Source organism: Anoplophora glabripennis, unplaced genomic scaffold (assembly GCF_000390285.2).
Source record: "Anoplophora glabripennis isolate ALB-LARVAE unplaced genomic scaffold, Agla_2.0 scaffold14, whole genome shotgun sequence".
Lineage (NCBI taxonomy): Eukaryota > Metazoa > Arthropoda > Insecta > Coleoptera > Cerambycidae > Anoplophora > Anoplophora glabripennis.
Window position 1 is genome coordinate 2,424,888 of NW_019416352.1, and position 17,081 is coordinate 2,441,968.

Consider the following 17,081-nt stretch of genomic DNA (forward strand, 5'->3'; position numbering starts at 1 on the left):
AGTTAAAAGCCATATTAAATCTTAAGAGATTATCCTCGAGTTTCGAGTTTTACGTAGAATCTAACTATTGTATAATAATATAAAGGGTGACTATTTACATTGACAAAATTGACGTATACGTATAGCCCGTATAAGTGTCAAGACTATTAAAATATTTTACTTGTGAAGGACGCACTGAGGAAATTCTAATCGATCGATCAGAGTTTTCGTAGCACCACCCTGTATATAAAATAGTTAATAAAATCATTTAAACGGCTGCAAAAATTATTATTTAAGAAATTATCGTCAGTATTTTTTAAAGAAAAACCCACATGTAGGCAAACATCTAGACAAATAAAAAATATTTAATGATAAAAAAGCTTTTTTAGAACTATTTTTTTTTAAATTACAAACTTATTTTTAATTTAATTATTTATCTAAAGCTAAAAATTAATAATTTAGCCCAGGCACAGTCAAAGTTTATATTTATACATTTTTAAGTTTATTTGAAATTAACTTTTCAATTTTTGTTTTTTTGGTACAAACTAAAAATAAAAAATATTATTTTAATAATTACCCCATATGTATAGTAATCAATACTTTATTAAAAATCAAACGATGCTCTAAGTATTACAAAGCTATTTTGGCATCTAATATTTTATATACCTTATACCTACATATTTTATATTTTCCTTAATAATTAAATTAATTAATAATTTAAAATAAAATAAACTTTGATATGCCTTAAAAAAACTAATTTTGGATTTTATTACTTTATTAGAATATGTCCAATTATTTATATTATTTTTTGTATGATATAATATAATACTTACCATTTCACCCTCAATTCTCAATTTAATTTCCACACCAAACACAATAACAAAAAATATAAAACACTTGATCAAATCGAATATTTTCTTTCTACCACTTTAAAACACGTCTAATTTATCTTCCGTTTTCTTGTGTGAATATCAAGAACTGATTAGCTAACGCGTTTCGTTGTTTTAATTTATACCCCGTGAACCTTTCGAGTCCGAAAAATCCACCAAAATATGCGTCTGGACCAATTTTTACAGCTCGACAAGTTTTCACGTTTATAGACAAGCTTGGCAATTTACGAATACTGCATAATATTCGGATTTGGTTTAAAAAAATGCAATTCTTTATTTACAACAAAAATGTTAAATAGTAACAAACATTTAAAATAAGGGTTTAATTGTTAATAAACGATTTTATTTAATATCGCTCGACCAGTATAGTTGTTTATTGTTTGTTTTTAATCTTGCAATAGCTTTTTGAACTACTTCTATTCAACCGATTCTTACAAAACTTTCCGCACATATTTTAGGTTTCCAAGAAAATATTATATTATCATATTTTATGTTTAACCCCACAGTATCAACCCCTGAGCGAGGGTGAGAGCTGCCCTTAAAAATTTTAAATTAAAAGGAGATCAAGTAATACCTCATTTTAAAGGTCTTTTTATCATTTAATGTTTCAGTCGTAGAGTAGAGATAGTTCTAGTCAAGTGAAAAACTAAAAACCAAAAAATAGAAAGTATAGGTAAAAATATTTCTGAGATATCCTGACCTCTGGAACATTTAACAATTAAAAATAAAAACGTGGGCGGGCAAGTTCGCTAAAAAAATATTTTAACCTACATCCCACATTTTAAATTAATTGTTAATTTTTAAAGAGGTTAGAATCTTTAGAAAGTCTCATAATGTGTCCTAATAATTATTTTCCCGTTTTTAGTGCACCAGATTTTATTTAAAGTAGTAGTTTAATTTAAAAATATTATTTATGTATATTACATACAAATATTGATAAAATTATTAATTTCATTTCTAAGTGTTTAATAAAACCTTAAGTTAAAACTGTATGAAAATTTAATATGTCGTAGCACCAAAATAAATATTTCATATTTCTTACATTGGGTCGGGTGAATAAAAACAATGAACGCTTTTACCCGTCAATCCGAAAGTTAATACTTGTTAATCCTTAACAAACTAAATGTGGCCACTAAGTATTTGCTTGAAACTTAACTAGTAGAGGCATTTACTTATTTTTATTCACCCTGCGCATAATTTTTTTTTATTTTTTTTCTGGATTTTAAAAAATTCTTTTTTGCCAAACCTTCGGTTTGAGGCCCTTTTGAAGTGGCGCCTGCGTGCGTTGCACCATGGATTACGTTCAGTACAACTCACATAATAAAAGTGTAGATCCCTTGATCTAGGCTAGGTCCGGAACATTTTCAAAATGCAAAAATGTTTAAAAATTTTTTAAAAATACCTATTTTATCTGAGTTTTTTATTTACATCTTGGAACCTATGCATTTTAGAAGAATATTGAAGAGGAAAAAAGTTTTAGAATTGAATTTTGCACAATATACTGCAAGTTAAAAATGTTTAAATTTATTACCGATGTTGCAAAATGTCAATAATTGATTAAATAAATATTTTAATTGCTCCAAGGGCATTCTAATTTTGGTAAAGAAACTTTAGAGTTTAATAAAACAACATACCAAATTTCATTGAAATAGGTTAGATAGTTTTCGCAAAATAATATTTAGAAACAAATTTTTCGAAATTTCAAAATGTTTCACAGCCTAAATAAAGCATCTAGATACTCGAAAATTTTTTCACATAAAAAAGACCGCTCAACATTTCAAATGGTTTTTGAAAATTTGAAATTGGTTGATTAGGATGGCCACAGTAAATTTTTAAAGTTAAGACTCTTTTTTTTTTTAAAACAATTAGATTACATTTATCCATTTGCAATTTAGTTTTTTTCAAAAATTATAATTTTTAAGTATTATTTTTTTAAATTTTATCTGTATTTAACACATTTTTTTTTATTTGTTTAAACAAAGATTATTTAAATAATTGTAATAATTATAACTAAATATATTCCTATTCAAAGTGTTGAAATATATACGTAAACAAATTTTTTCATTGAAAAAATGCAATAGCTAGGGTAAAACATACAGTATATTTAACTCATAAATAATAAACTTTGTTTATAAACAAAATATGTGCAAATTAGACAGTTGGCATTACGATATTCGAATTCCTTGGCTCGCGAGACATCGGAATAAAAAAAAAAGATCGAAATTGGTCCATTAGAAGCCGAGATAATGAAATTTTTTTCGTTACCTTCGCATTTTGAACCTCTGAATTAATCTCAGAGTGAAAGCCCCCTCCCCCACTTTTCGTGTTTTGAGTCACTTACTTTTCGCGCGTGCGAGCGACAGTGTCAAAAATTGTTAAACAGCATGTTTATTTTTACCTATGTTTCAAATCGTTTAAGAATCGTATACATATTTAATCATTTTAAGGGAATTACAAAATGTACTCTGCTTTTCGTCAAAAGAAACAAAGTCCGCGATTTGCTCGACAGAATTGGTCATTTTTGGAAAATCGAAGACATCCAAGACGAAGAGGAGAAAAAAGAGCACATGAAATACCTAAAATTCATGAAAACTGTGTTCCTCTTGTACACTATTTTGTGTATCTGGACTACAATAACTTTCACGTGTAGACCTTTGTACATAAATGGCGAAATAACTTTTAACACCTACAGACCAGAATGGATTCCATTTTATGTCCTACAAGTTTATGAGAGTATAGCGTTTATAGTTGGCATTTATCTTCCTCTTCCTGGATTGGACAAGTTCATACTGACGTTGCTACTGCTCACCAAGTTGCAGTTTAAGTTACTAAATCAAGAAATTGAAAAGGTGTTCAATGAGATGGCCAGTTCAGAAGGAAAATGGAAACATTTCGATAAAAAAATTAAAAAAATTGTCGAGTACCACGACTTCCTTTTGGAGTAAGTAGTAACTTTATTCTTTTAGTGAATCTATGTAATTCACTGGTATACAGTATGTTTCATAGTAGTATGCCTTTATTCACGGGGGTGAATTTGCGCATGATTTTAAGTAAAAAAAGTTCATATAAACATATGTCCGTCAATGCTGTTAAAGTTTCAATAAATTTTCTGTCTTTTCTTTGTATCTCCCACAATTTTTGAGATGTGCAGCTCAAATTCGGAACGTAAGCTAACTTAAATTACCTGCATCATTAGCCCTGCTTAATAGTCGTCACGATCTACAGGGTGATAGTTTTTCTGGGGTTGGGCCTCTTTTCAGCTCCCAAAACTTTCTTCCAGTATACCACTGATCTTTTCTAGATTAAGATTAATGTTTTGATATCTGTTCACGTTTTCGAACAATATAATAAAATATGATTTCCTATAACTCGCTAAATTCTTTTCTTTTTCTTGAAAATACCTCTAGGAGTTAGTTGTTCGAGATTTGCAGAAGAAAATACAGCGAGTGACTAGGGGTTACAACTTTTTGCAATAATTAGTTTTTTAAATTGACATTTGAAAATTATGTGGGAACGGGTAAAAAAATGAAGGACATTTTTTTACGATTGTGTAGCATTGAGTATTGTAAAAAAAATAAAAATAATTTTTTTCTTCGTTTTTCGATATTTAATATTTTTTGATAAAAAAATGAATTTTTGCGAAAAAAACATTTTGAATTTAAAAAATGAATAAAATATGGAATTTATCCTTTAATTGATTTTTAGCAAAAGTGCAGTCCTTCGGATCGCAATGAAAGAAAAATCACAGCAATTTGATTTCTTGAGTTTTTTTGGGATACTTTGAGATTGAAAAAAACCGAAACCATCCTTAGTCTGTCCATTATTTGTAAAGTAAATATATAAATTTTTACCATTCCTTGAATCGTATTTCTTGCATAAAAAAATGTTTTTATCAAAAAACGATAAGAACGTCTTGAACAGCTCAAATATATTTTTATCTTTTAATGTTTGTGATTACAAATATTTCCGTGCCACCAACAGTGGCGGCAGAAATTTCTTTTATTTAAAGGAAAAAAATATTCGAAATTGTGACAAAATTCTTAAGAAAAAAATTTTCATTTCATCTTAATTAGACATAGACTTTTCAAATGTTTTAATTTTGACCTTACTTTATAATTATTTATTTTCAGTTTTGTAAACAGAATAAATGACGTATTTTCTGAAGGGTTACTTGTATACGTCATTGTCATCGTGTTGTCCATGTGCGTCCAAATGTACATTGTATCGACACAGTAAGTTATTTACACACTACAATAGCTCCAGAAAAATTTGTACTAAACATTCTTGATCTTTTATAGGCATTCACTAATGGAATTAATAAAACCTCTATTTTACTTGACCAATGCACTGGTTCAATATATTTTCTGTTATTGCTTACCCGCACAAGCTCTATCTGATGAGGTATGAAAACATTTAGAACTAGTCGGAGGAGTCAATAATAATGTTGTGTCTTAATTTTTCAATATTTCTGTGATGAAATCTAAAAGAATTAAGCTTTCTTTTTAAGGCGGATCGTACAACGGAATACGCTTATTTTAGTAGATGGTACGAGAATCCATCTTCAGCAAAAGTAGCTCAGTTGATGATACTCGGGAGAAGTCAGAAGAAAACACATATTTTAGCTGGTGGTATTGTCAAAATTGATTTGGAAACCTGTCTGAAAGCAAGTATCATAATTTTAGACTTTTATTATTTACTGCTTCCTGTTTTGATAAAAGTTTACAGTTTTTGATGAAACGAAAAAGTTATGAACATACTATATTTGGATGATGTTTTTTTACAAAAACATTATTTCAGAAAAAATAGGTATTTCAACAAGTGAATCCCGTATAGCACATGATGTTCTATGGACATGTTAACTCGAATGGATAAATTAATTATCCGTAAGTTAATTCAAACAAATTCGAAAAAATCAATTGTTTTTCGATTCCAGAAGGCTATATAGAGGGTGTTTCTTAAGTACAGGGCGACATATATTTTTCTTTGGCAAATAATAACCGAAGTGTGGGTACCTCCGCCACTGGTAAAATTAAAAACTTGTTAACTTTTGACACGCTGCAGCTGGACAATCACTGTCCTAAGCCCCCATATTTATATAACAAAAAACCCTTATTTTTGACCACAGAATATACCCCTGGATTTTTAACCTGTACTTATATACAGGGTGAGTCATTAGTAATGGTACACAGCTTAATGACAGATTGTTAACGTCAAAATATTGAGATTGAGTCAAACATGCCTTAATCAATTGTTGCTCCTTTTCGTTTTACAGGGTGTTAAAGTTGAAAAAAGATTTTCAAATTTTTGCTATAGTTTAAGTATGTATGGACCGATTGTTTTGAAAATTTGTAATTTTACGTGTTTTGTGGTGGCAAATACGAATATGCAAACAGTATTGGGGTCATGTCTAGGGGGCGCTAGTTATACTGTTCTATTACTGTAAAAATATTTCTAACTTTTTGTATTTTACAATTTTTAATTTTTTAACTAGAAATTATTGAACTATGTTCAATTCTAAATAAAAAAGGTATACTTTTTACAAATCGATAAACTCAACCGTTTTCGATATACAGACATTTTAAATTTTTGAGATTCGGCGGGAATTAAATTAAAAAATTATTTTTTCCAAAGTAGTAAGCATCGACATATTAAATTGACAGCACAGTATACACGAGAAGTAAGAGAATATCTTAATAGAAATTTCCCGCACCGTTGGATTGGACACGGTAGCGAAGTACCTTGGCCTGCACGTACCCCTGATTTAAATCCGCTGGATTTTTATTTTGGGGCTATCTTAAATCTCTAGTTTACAAATACATTATTAATAGTCAGAATCAGTTCATATTATCAAACAACGTAGAACTTTATTTAGCATCAGACAAAATTTAAATCAGTGCATTGAGAATCTTTTATGATTAATATTTTGTTAAGATACGCATAATAAAATTTTCAGTTACTGTAATGTTTGTCTTAATTCTCAATTCGGGCTTGGTATCTTATGACTTGCTAATTTTCTAATTTAATTCCCGCCGAATCTCAAAAACTTAAAATGTCCGTATCTTGAAAACGGTCGAGTTTATCGACTTGTAACAAGTTGTAGTGCAATAATTTCTAGTTAAAAAATTAAAAATTGTAAAATATAAAAGTTAGACATATTTTTACATTCACAGGGCAGTATAACTACTAGTGACCCCAACACTATTTGCATATTCGTATTTGCCACCTCAAAAAACTTAAAACCACAAATTTTCAAAGCAAGCGGTCCATACATACTTAAAATATAGCAAAAAATCGAAAATATTTTTGCAATTGTAACACCCTGTAGAATCAAAAGGAGCAACAATTGACTAAAGCCCAATCACTATATTTTGACGTTAACAATCTGCCATTAAGCTGTGTACCATTATTAATGACTCACCCTGTATTCAAAGAAATATTTTGTATTCCTGACTAGTGATGTTAAATTACTTGTAATTTATGAAAATGTAATTTTACTGGTAACATTTCATGTAATTTACAAATTAGCTTGTAATTTATGTAATTTATAACATTTAAATTTTACCACATTTTAAAGTGTACTCAGCTTGTCTAGCTTCTCAATAGGTACCCAGCTTCTATAAAACTGCAATTCAATGATTAAAAAATAATATTTGTCGATTTTTATGCAAAAAAATTAAAAATTTTATTCATATAAGTAACATTCATATAAGTGCAGCAGTAAAAATAAAATAAATCAAATCTAAATACAAATATTTAGGTTTCTATTTAAAACAGCTTTCGTTCCTTTAAGCATTTGTTTTTCTGGGAAATAGGCCTTTTTTGGTAGAATGTATTACAATTAACAGCTTTTAATTCTTAGTCGTTTATTTCTGTTTCCTTTTTTACCTCTTTCGTTCTATCTATTTCTGTCAGTTCGGTCTTTGCATGGTCAACCTAAATTTTGGTCAAAATTATGAACGGAAAATGCAACAACGAAAAACAAACCTTTTCAAGTGAAATATTTTGTATAACAATAACATGCCTTTTTTCATTACATTCTGCCTCAAATCCTTCATTTCTTTCAGGTAATACCTTATTCTTATAGCTGTTTTACATTGACAATTTATTGATGAATTAATTCATGGAGTCGCTTCATCAAGAAATTGGACAAGTGTAATGCTTGGTGCATTACACTTGTCGAATTTCTTGTCTACTGTCAAATAACTTCATGAATTTATTCATCAAGTTCTTGACAAATTAGAACATGCTCTAATTTTCGTCAATTTCTTCGTGAAGTTCAGAGGTACCAACCCAACAGATTTCCTGCCTTAGATCAGTAATGAGGTTATGTTATTAGAATATGTAAATAATTGTGTGGCGTCGTAGGTACTAGTTTTTTTGAAGTTTATTTGCTTCTTTGATTTGTTGGTAGAACTGATTTATGCGTCAAAGTCTGTAGCAGTGTTAAACTACACTGTTTACCAATAAATTCGTGAATTAATTCATGAAGAACTTCGTTAATTTATTCATGAATAAATTGTCAATGTAAAACAGCTATTAGAGCTTGTATAATCCTGGTCCTCATCCTCACTATCACCATACTCAAGTCTTCAGAATGAATGATAATATTGCTAAAATAAAAGAAAGGTTATAAAACCTTAAATGTCAAAATTGAAATTGGCGCGATATTTAAAATTAAGTGTAAATTAACATTAATTACAGTAAATTACGTAATTTACGTAAGTTACAAAAATTACATAAATTACATCCGTTATCTCGCGGTGCGTAATATTACGGTAATTTTACAGTAATTTATGTAAGTAACAATTTGTCATTTTACCATTTACATCACTATTCCTGACGCTTTAATATTACTTTGACAAAGAACAATACGAATACGTAAAAAACAGCTACTACAAAGAGGTTTTTTTGTTTTAGATAATAATTAATTGATAATTCATTGAAGTCTATAGGAGGATGTCAATTAAAGGTTATTTAGAATCGTATTAATTTTATCTTAATTCAATAAAAAATCTAATATAAATTTAGAAATCGTACTACTAATTAAATAAATTAAAAAAGTATATCAATCAATATGTATTCTATATTTAGTAACCCCTCTAGTTGAGGGGGGGGGAGGCCCCTCAACTAATGAAATAAATAAAACTGAATTTTAAATTAATACTGCAGCTAATTTTAATATGATTTGGATTTTTTCAGACGATTAGAACAATGGTGTCTTATGCCATGTTCATACGGACTATGGGAATTGGGCAAGATCAGACACGTTGATGTTTAATTGTGGCATGTTAGTATTTATTAGATCGATTCACTCCACTTATTGTTAGTATAGTTACATAAAATGTGTAAAATGCAATGAATAAAATATTGCACCAATGACTGCATAATTTAAGATTTAAGTTTTATTTTTTGCATCCTTTTTCTAGAAAAGACTTTCAACCAAGAATAAACAAAATCTTTAGGCAGAGACAAAATGTATATTTCTTCAAAAATACTGTGTAGCTAAAAATGCATAAGTAAATTAATTATCCTAAAGGGATACGGAAATTTCGCCGGCTTATTTGATTATTCAATTTGTCATTTATTTCACAATTTTTGAATAAAGAGAACTTTTTAATCATATGGTCTATATTCAGACATACACGCAATTGCAGGTATTATTTCTAAGTTTGACGTCGCTGGTAATTAAAGCGAAGTCTTACCTTATTATCAGTAACCAGTGATCTTACGACGTGCGCTATGAATATTTTACGTCAAATTGGACAGACAGTACAATTTTTAAATATTCTACATATCACAGCATGCCAATTAGCATTATATTTTCATAGAAACTCCGGAGGATTTGCAAAGTTACATATTCACTAAGCTTTTTGCATACTCTCAAAGAGACCCCCGACAGACTTACATAGAAAGAAAAGACAATGTCTTTTTATAATATAAATTTCTGTTTAAAATTGTTCAATTTAATGGGGACACATCCAGACAAAAGGGGTAGTGTATTACAAGTAATGATTTATATTTTAGGAGCGGTTTTAAATCTAAGTATAGTTATTCTGTCAATATTGTTACTATTTATCAAAGAAAGGGTAACTATAACAGACGTAACTGATTCTATAGAAACAATTGGATTACTTTTGCATGTAAGTACGCAAAAATTGTCACTGTTCAATAAATATACGTACAAATATGTGAAAAAATTAACTGGATATTTTAGGGTTTTCTAAAGTTAACTAACCTCTTCATCAAGAGATCGAAGATATCAAATCTGCTCAGAACAATGGAAGCGCACTTCTGGAAAATTGAAGACGTAACCGATACTGACGCCAGAACCTCCCACCAGAAATTTTTAAACTCTTTAAAAAATGTATTAAAGTTCTTTACATCGCTCTGTGCATTTCTTGCAGTGCTGTTCATCATCAAGGGGTTCGTAGGACAAACCGTTTTCGAGATATACCTTCCAAATTGGTTTCCGCTTTATTTGTCTGTATTTTATCAAAGTTTCACTTGCGTTTTGACTATTTCTTTTCCCGTGATCAGCACGGATTTGTTCATTTTCACAATTTTTATGCTGACTAGTTTACAGTTTAAGTTGCTAAATGAAGAGGCGAGGAACATTTTTGGAAAAACGGGAGAATGTGGAATAGATGATGAAGTTATTAAGGCGAGAATAAAGAAATGTGTAGATCACCATATTTTTTTGAAAAAGTAAGTTGCGAAATCGTCAATAAGCTTCAAATATATGGATAATCCATAATAATAATCTCTACAGCACAGATCTAAATCGTTGAATTAATAAAACATGAAGCAGCTGTTGAAGTGAAAAAAACAATGAATTTTGTCCTTATTCAACTGTTTAAAAATAAATAAATACATATGTGAAGGATAAAAAATTTGATGCACATAGTGTTCTTATATTATCTGAAGATACTTATTTGAGGAACAGTTTTCGTTTTTTTCCTTATTTGAAACATTTTTTAAAAATTTATTAAATAAATCCTTGCTCTGGATGGATCAGTCGACAGTTTAGGTCAGGAAATATAGAATTGGGCGCGACTTTTTGTTTCGACAAGCTGAATTTATCACTATAGATGCTAAATATTATGTCCAATAACATATTAGTTTCCGCAGTCATAAAAATGGGGGGAAGATTGTTTACAGGGTGGTTAATTGTATAATTTTTACGTAAATTCATGTTTTTCGCTCATAACTTTTTTCCGTTCATTTCCACGAGAAAACAGTAATGTACTTTTTTTTCGTCTTCAAAAGACCTACAAAACTAGCGTCCGAAAATATTGATTAGATCAAAAGTTATAAACAGAAGAAGTTTATTTATGACTTTTGAATTAAACATTTATAAACTGCTTTATTATTATCAGAAGGTTTTGGTATCGCATCCTCTCATTCCTTATCACTGTCTAATAACCCACACGAAATCTGGAATCGGTAAGTTGAATAGTTTACAAGTTATAGCCTTATAAACAAATTAACTAATTATTAGTCTGGACGATCCCGAGGATGATAGATTTCAATGTATTATTATGAAATCTACTATGAAAAAAATCAGTGCGATTGTGGAACTAATATGTTATTGTACATAATATTTAGCATCTATAGTGATAAATTCAGGTTGCCGAAACAAAATTCGCGAAATGATCATTTCCCAGCTTATTTTCCTGTCCTAAGTTATCTTTTATGAAATTCGTTCTGCCTACTAAAAATCTCACTGAAAAAAAGCAGGCAAATACAAAATACTTTTTTTGTTTTGACAGTAATTTTATAGATTTATTTAAGGAACAAAAATTTTATAAATCTGCAAAAAATTCTCTATTCTATTTAAATTACTTACAACAATACCAGCCAACATTTTGTCTGTTTTCTAAGACAATATTTTTCAATGTGTTCAATTTTCAGCTTCGTAAAAATGTTAAACGATACATTTTCTCAAGTACTATTCATTTACAATGGGGATATTGTACTCTCTCTATGCGTTGAAATGTACATTGTATCAACACAGTAAGTAAACATTTCGTTTTCTAATATTACTCAAGTAAAAACACAAGATTTACATTTCCTATTGAACGTATTATTTATGTACCACTTGTTATTTACGAATCTCTAGCTTCTAGCTTTATTCTTTCAGGAATTCATTTCAAACCGCTGCGAAAGCAGCAGTATACGTTTTTACAGGAATGTTCCAATATACTGTGTGTTATTGTATAGCAGCACAGGCTATTACCGACGAGGTAGGTGCTTACACCAGTTATAAAGTTTTTGAAAATAAAAAAAATGAAAAAACAACCACTTTCAAATACAACGACAACTAAATAGCAGTCTGTATAAAAATATTAATTATTTGCCTTACTGTTATCAAAATATATTATTTTTTTCAAGGCAAGTAAAATAAGTAAAAGCGTTTATTTTGGAAATTGGTATGAACATCCGGAAAAGTACATAAGAAATGCGACAACACTGATGATAGCTGTCGGCCAACGACCTGTTACTATTATCGCTTTAAGTTTTATAAAAGTAAATTTGGAGACATGTTTAAAAGTAAGTGAAATGCTATAAGTTGCAGTTCAAAAAAACTTGTTTTAAAATCTTTGATGCTTGCACCAACCATATTCTAATAACGTAAAACTTATTCAGAATATCTTTCAGCAAATTGGAATTAAAAGATGAATGCAATAAAAAAAGTACTTATATTTTTTCGAATAACAAAATGCACGTATATTCACCAAATAGTAAAACGATTGAATAATATTACTAAATCAATTTCTTTCTTTTTTTTCAGACTACCCAGACTATATTATCGTACTGTATGTTCTTGAGGACTATGGGTATAAATTAGAAAACAGTAGATAATGCACAACTCACAATTTTTAAAAACAAAAGCAAACAGAAGTTTATGTTCTATTATAGATGCACACGATTTGCTATTTGTATTTGAGTTATAATCCAAAAACACCTAAATATACACAGAAAATATTAAATCGCGTTTTATTACATAAATCGTAATCAACATTTTCTAATATGGTTAATGAACTACTTAAATGTTTTGATTATATACGAGTATCTCAAAAATAAAATAAACATTGTCTCAAAATATTTAATTTAATTGTTATGAGGAAACGGTACAGAGCGTTCATCAATGTTTACAAGTCAGGCGACCGCCGAGCTTAGAGAAGGGAGCATGAAAATTACGACAAAGAGTCACGAAAATCAGCTTTCGCGTCGAAATTTGAGAAAACAAACTTATGATGTTTCCATAAGTCAAAGGTGCTTTCGTATAAATATGACCCGCATTCAAAGTTACACCCTGTATGACTCTATAATTCTAATATCAGAAGAGCAAACTCACATTAGCAACATACAAATACAGAACTTGTTCAATAGTTTTCTAAATAAAGTATGTTGTTATCTTTAAGCATGATGAGACTATAGCGAGGATTATACAGGGTGTTTCAGAAAGAGCTCCCGTAAATACAGGAGGTGATAGTACGACAAAAAATTCTTTGTCTATCTCCTCTTGTTTTCGAGATACAGTGACAAAATAAAATTTTTTTTAATAGAAATTTCCAAACGGTGCGAAATATTTTTTATTAAATTTGGTATTCTGGGGTTTTTAAGGATGCCAAATTAATCTAATTATTTTTTGTATATTTCATAGGGGGCGCTAGTTATGCTACATTACATTTTAAGATTTAAATTTTTTAGGGTTAGGTATTTTACCATTCGGGCTACAATTTCTAATGTACAATTTTATTTACTACGAATAATGTACTCTTGTTAGAATTTCCTAATGTGGACTTTTTAATTAAACTCTAATAATATTACGGTGTATAAAATTTTCTCAAAGTAGGCTTATGTCAAAACTAATAGTAATAATTAACCTTATATTAAAATTTTAGTGATTGTTAGTGACTATAGTTAGTTATAACTAATTACAGTCACTAAAATTTTGATATAAAGTTAATTAGATTTAAAATATTACTAAGAATATATGCGTTGTTTATGAGACATCCATCAATAAGTTTTGATATAAGCCTACTTTGAGAAAAGTCACTTATTTTATACACCGTAATATTGTAAGAGTTTAATTAAAAGCCTTTTTTTCTCGAAACCCGTCCATATTAGGAAGTTCTAACAAGAGTACATTATTTTTAGAAAATAAAAGTGTATATTAGAAATTGGACCCGAATGATAAAAAACCTAACCTTAAAAAAATTAGAACTTAAAATGTAATAAGAATGTAGCATAACTAGCGCCCTCTGTGAAATATATAAAAAATAATTAGACCAGTGTATTTGACATCCTTAAAAACCCCGGAACACCAGATTTCATAAAAATATTTAGCACCGTTTGGTAATTTTCGTAAAAATTCTATTTAAAAAAAATTATTATACACCCTGTATAAAAATATATATTTGTAGGCTGAGCTTACAGCAAAATACGTATACTTCAATAACTGGTACAAACACCCTGTATCTTCAGTAAAATTGTTAGCAAGAGCTCAATATCAGACACTTATTTTAGCTGGTGGATTCATTAAATTTGATTTGGAAACGTATCTAAATAGGCAGGAAAATAAGCTGGGAAATGACCATTTCGCGACTTTTTGTTTCGGCTAGCTGAATTTATCACTATAGATGCTAAATATTATGTACAATAACATATTAGTTTCCACAGTCATAAAAATGGGGAAAAGATTGTTTACAGGGTGGTTAATTGTATACTTTTTACGTAAATTCACGTTTTTCATTTATAACTCTTTTCCGTTCATTTCCACGAGAAAGCATTATCATACTTTTTTTTCGTCTTCAAAATACCTACATAACTAGCCCTCGAGCGTCCGAAAATATTGATTAGATCAAAAGTTATAAACAGAAGAAGCTTATTTATGACTTTTGAATTAAACATATATAAACTGCGTTATTATTATCAGAACGTTTTGATATCGCATCCTCTCATTCCTTATCACTGTCTAATAACCCACACGAAATCTGGAATCGGTAAGTTGAATAGTGTAGAAGTTATGGCCTTATAAACAAATTAACTAATTTTTAGTCTGGACGATCCCGAGGATCTTCCACAATCGTACTGATTTTTTAAAGGTAAATTTCATAATAATACACTGAAATCTTATCATTTTTTTTTAAATTTCAAATTTGCAACCTGATTTTTTTTATATTTTTAGCCTTAGTTGCAAAATGAAATATACGACGTGATATAGTTATAAATTATTACATATTCGGAAAGTTTATGAAAAGAGCTTTAAGTTAAAAAAAATCGTCAAGATTCGTTGAAAAACTACGAAGTTACAGACTTACAAGAACTATGGTAATTGGACAGGATTAGACAGGTTGATGTTTAATTATATTAGTATTTATTTCATATTAATTAAGTTTTCTTAATATTATGCTCACGTAATATGCACAAGATGTAATGAATAAAAAATTGCAATAATGACTGTAATTACTCTAGAAAAAAATAAAGTATATTGAATATTTTTAAATATTTTTTAAATTCTAATAAAAAATGGAGAGAGCCATACTTATTTAATTACTCTGTTCACAATTAATCATGAACAATTATTATTAATTGCTAGTCTCGACACTACTTCTTGAATACGCTTTATTGGCAGTTAATTATGAGCAATTATTAATTGCTAGCCCCGAGAATACTCCTTGAATAAGCTTCATCGATAAACTTTTTAATTTTTTAATATCTGAAGCCGATAAAAGTAATGGTTTGATTGATTTATGATTAGAATATAAATTTACATCGACGTTAACAGTGAATAATTTTCCTTCACTTATTTTGGAGATGTATTTTACACTCTTTAATATTTGCATTATACTGTTCAACAGGATGGGTGTCAATCCAATGAAAGGATACACTATACCCCAAGTACTTATGTATGTTACTACCCTCAGTTTACAAATGAGTATAATTTACCTTGGCATGCTGCTCCTGGTTTACAAAGAGAGTGTTACTATAACAGATGTAACGTATGTATTGGACTCATTCATGTTAATAAGCCACGTATGTATACAAATTTTATTGATTACCAATTAGTATCGCAAATTTTACTGTATATTTCTACACTACATTTTCTTTCATAACTTCCACGAAACCAAAGTAAAATAATTTAAGTATTGTTTTAAGTTACCAATTTTTAACAAAATACACTGAGACAAAAATTGATCGGTACCTGCAATGTAAAAAATGTGTCAGTCAAGATATTGAAAACAAGTGGTTTCACTTATTGTCACGTTGTGTTACGGTAATTTAAGTGTTATTTAATATACAAGGTGTAACTTTATATGGAGGTCAGTTTTTTAAGGGTAATAGTAGGTACTGAAATTTATTATTCTTGTTCAATTTTATCATGACTGATCTTTATAATAGAAGCTGGTAGCCTTCAATTAGATCAATATACAGGGTAGCCCATCGAAAACGTACCGCAAGGCATTACAGGGTAGTAATGAACCTTTCGGCAAAATCCAAAAACAGGTAAAGTTTGCTTCTGAGGGGGACAACTTTTGGCGCAAAAAGCATAACAAAATCTTCAACCCCCTAAGTGGGGGTGCCATCCCCCAAATTTGTTTAAATGGGAATGGGGGCAAGGGGGGGGGCTCATTAGAAAGGGCTTTTAATTCTCTATACATCGATTTGTATTTTTTGAAAATCGATCCATTATTTTAGAAAATATGCAACTTTGAAAATACGAACAATATTTTTGACGAGAAATGCGAAAATCGATTTAATTTTACTTCAAAACTTACGGTATTAGTCAAGTAAATGCTGAAAATGTTGTCCGCCAACTTGCATACAATGATACAGGTTGTCTTCAAACCGTTGTCGAACATTCTGGAGCACTTGCGGTGTTACTTCGCGACATACATTAATGATTCGTCCTCGCAGATCTTCCAAGGTATCAGGTGGAGTGCTGTAAACTTTGCTTTTAATGTGCCCCCAGAGAAAGAAATCTAAAGGATTTAAGTCGGGTGACCGAGGGGGCCACTCAATTGCACCTCTTCGTCCTATCCAGCGTCCTGGAAACGTCTCATTTAGGTAATTGCGCACATTGAGCGAGTAATGTGGAGGAGCTCCGTCTTGCTGGAAAATCAGTTCGTGTTCATTGTAAGCAGGGTCGTCCTCTATGATATTTGTTAGAGCTGGGTCGATGACATTTTGTAGTAAATCCAAGTA

General features: G+C 29.6%; 2 protein-coding genes across 2 annotated transcripts; both read left to right on the plus strand.

Annotated features, from left to right (window-relative positions):
• Positions 1–3,624: 3,624 nt before the first annotated feature.
• LOC111691423 (odorant receptor 85b-like) lies at positions 3,625–9,592 on the plus strand. Its single transcript, XM_023454212.1, has 5 exons — positions 3,625–3,810; positions 5,000–5,101; positions 5,168–5,270; positions 5,377–5,532; positions 9,524–9,592. The coding sequence occupies exons 1-5, from the start codon at positions 3,731–3,733 to the stop codon at positions 9,590–9,592; spliced, it is 510 nt and encodes a 169-aa protein (XP_023309980.1). The 5' UTR covers positions 3,625–3,730.
• Positions 9,593–9,790: 198 nt separating this feature from the next.
• LOC108904024 lies at positions 9,791–12,717 on the plus strand. The gene is made up of 6 exons (XM_023454213.1): positions 9,791–10,009; positions 10,084–10,574; positions 11,781–11,882; positions 12,010–12,112; positions 12,276–12,419; positions 12,661–12,717. The coding sequence occupies exons 1-6, from the start codon at positions 9,791–9,793 to the stop codon at positions 12,715–12,717; spliced, it is 1,116 nt and encodes a 371-aa protein (XP_023309981.1).
• Positions 12,718–17,081: the final 4,364 nt, after the last annotated feature.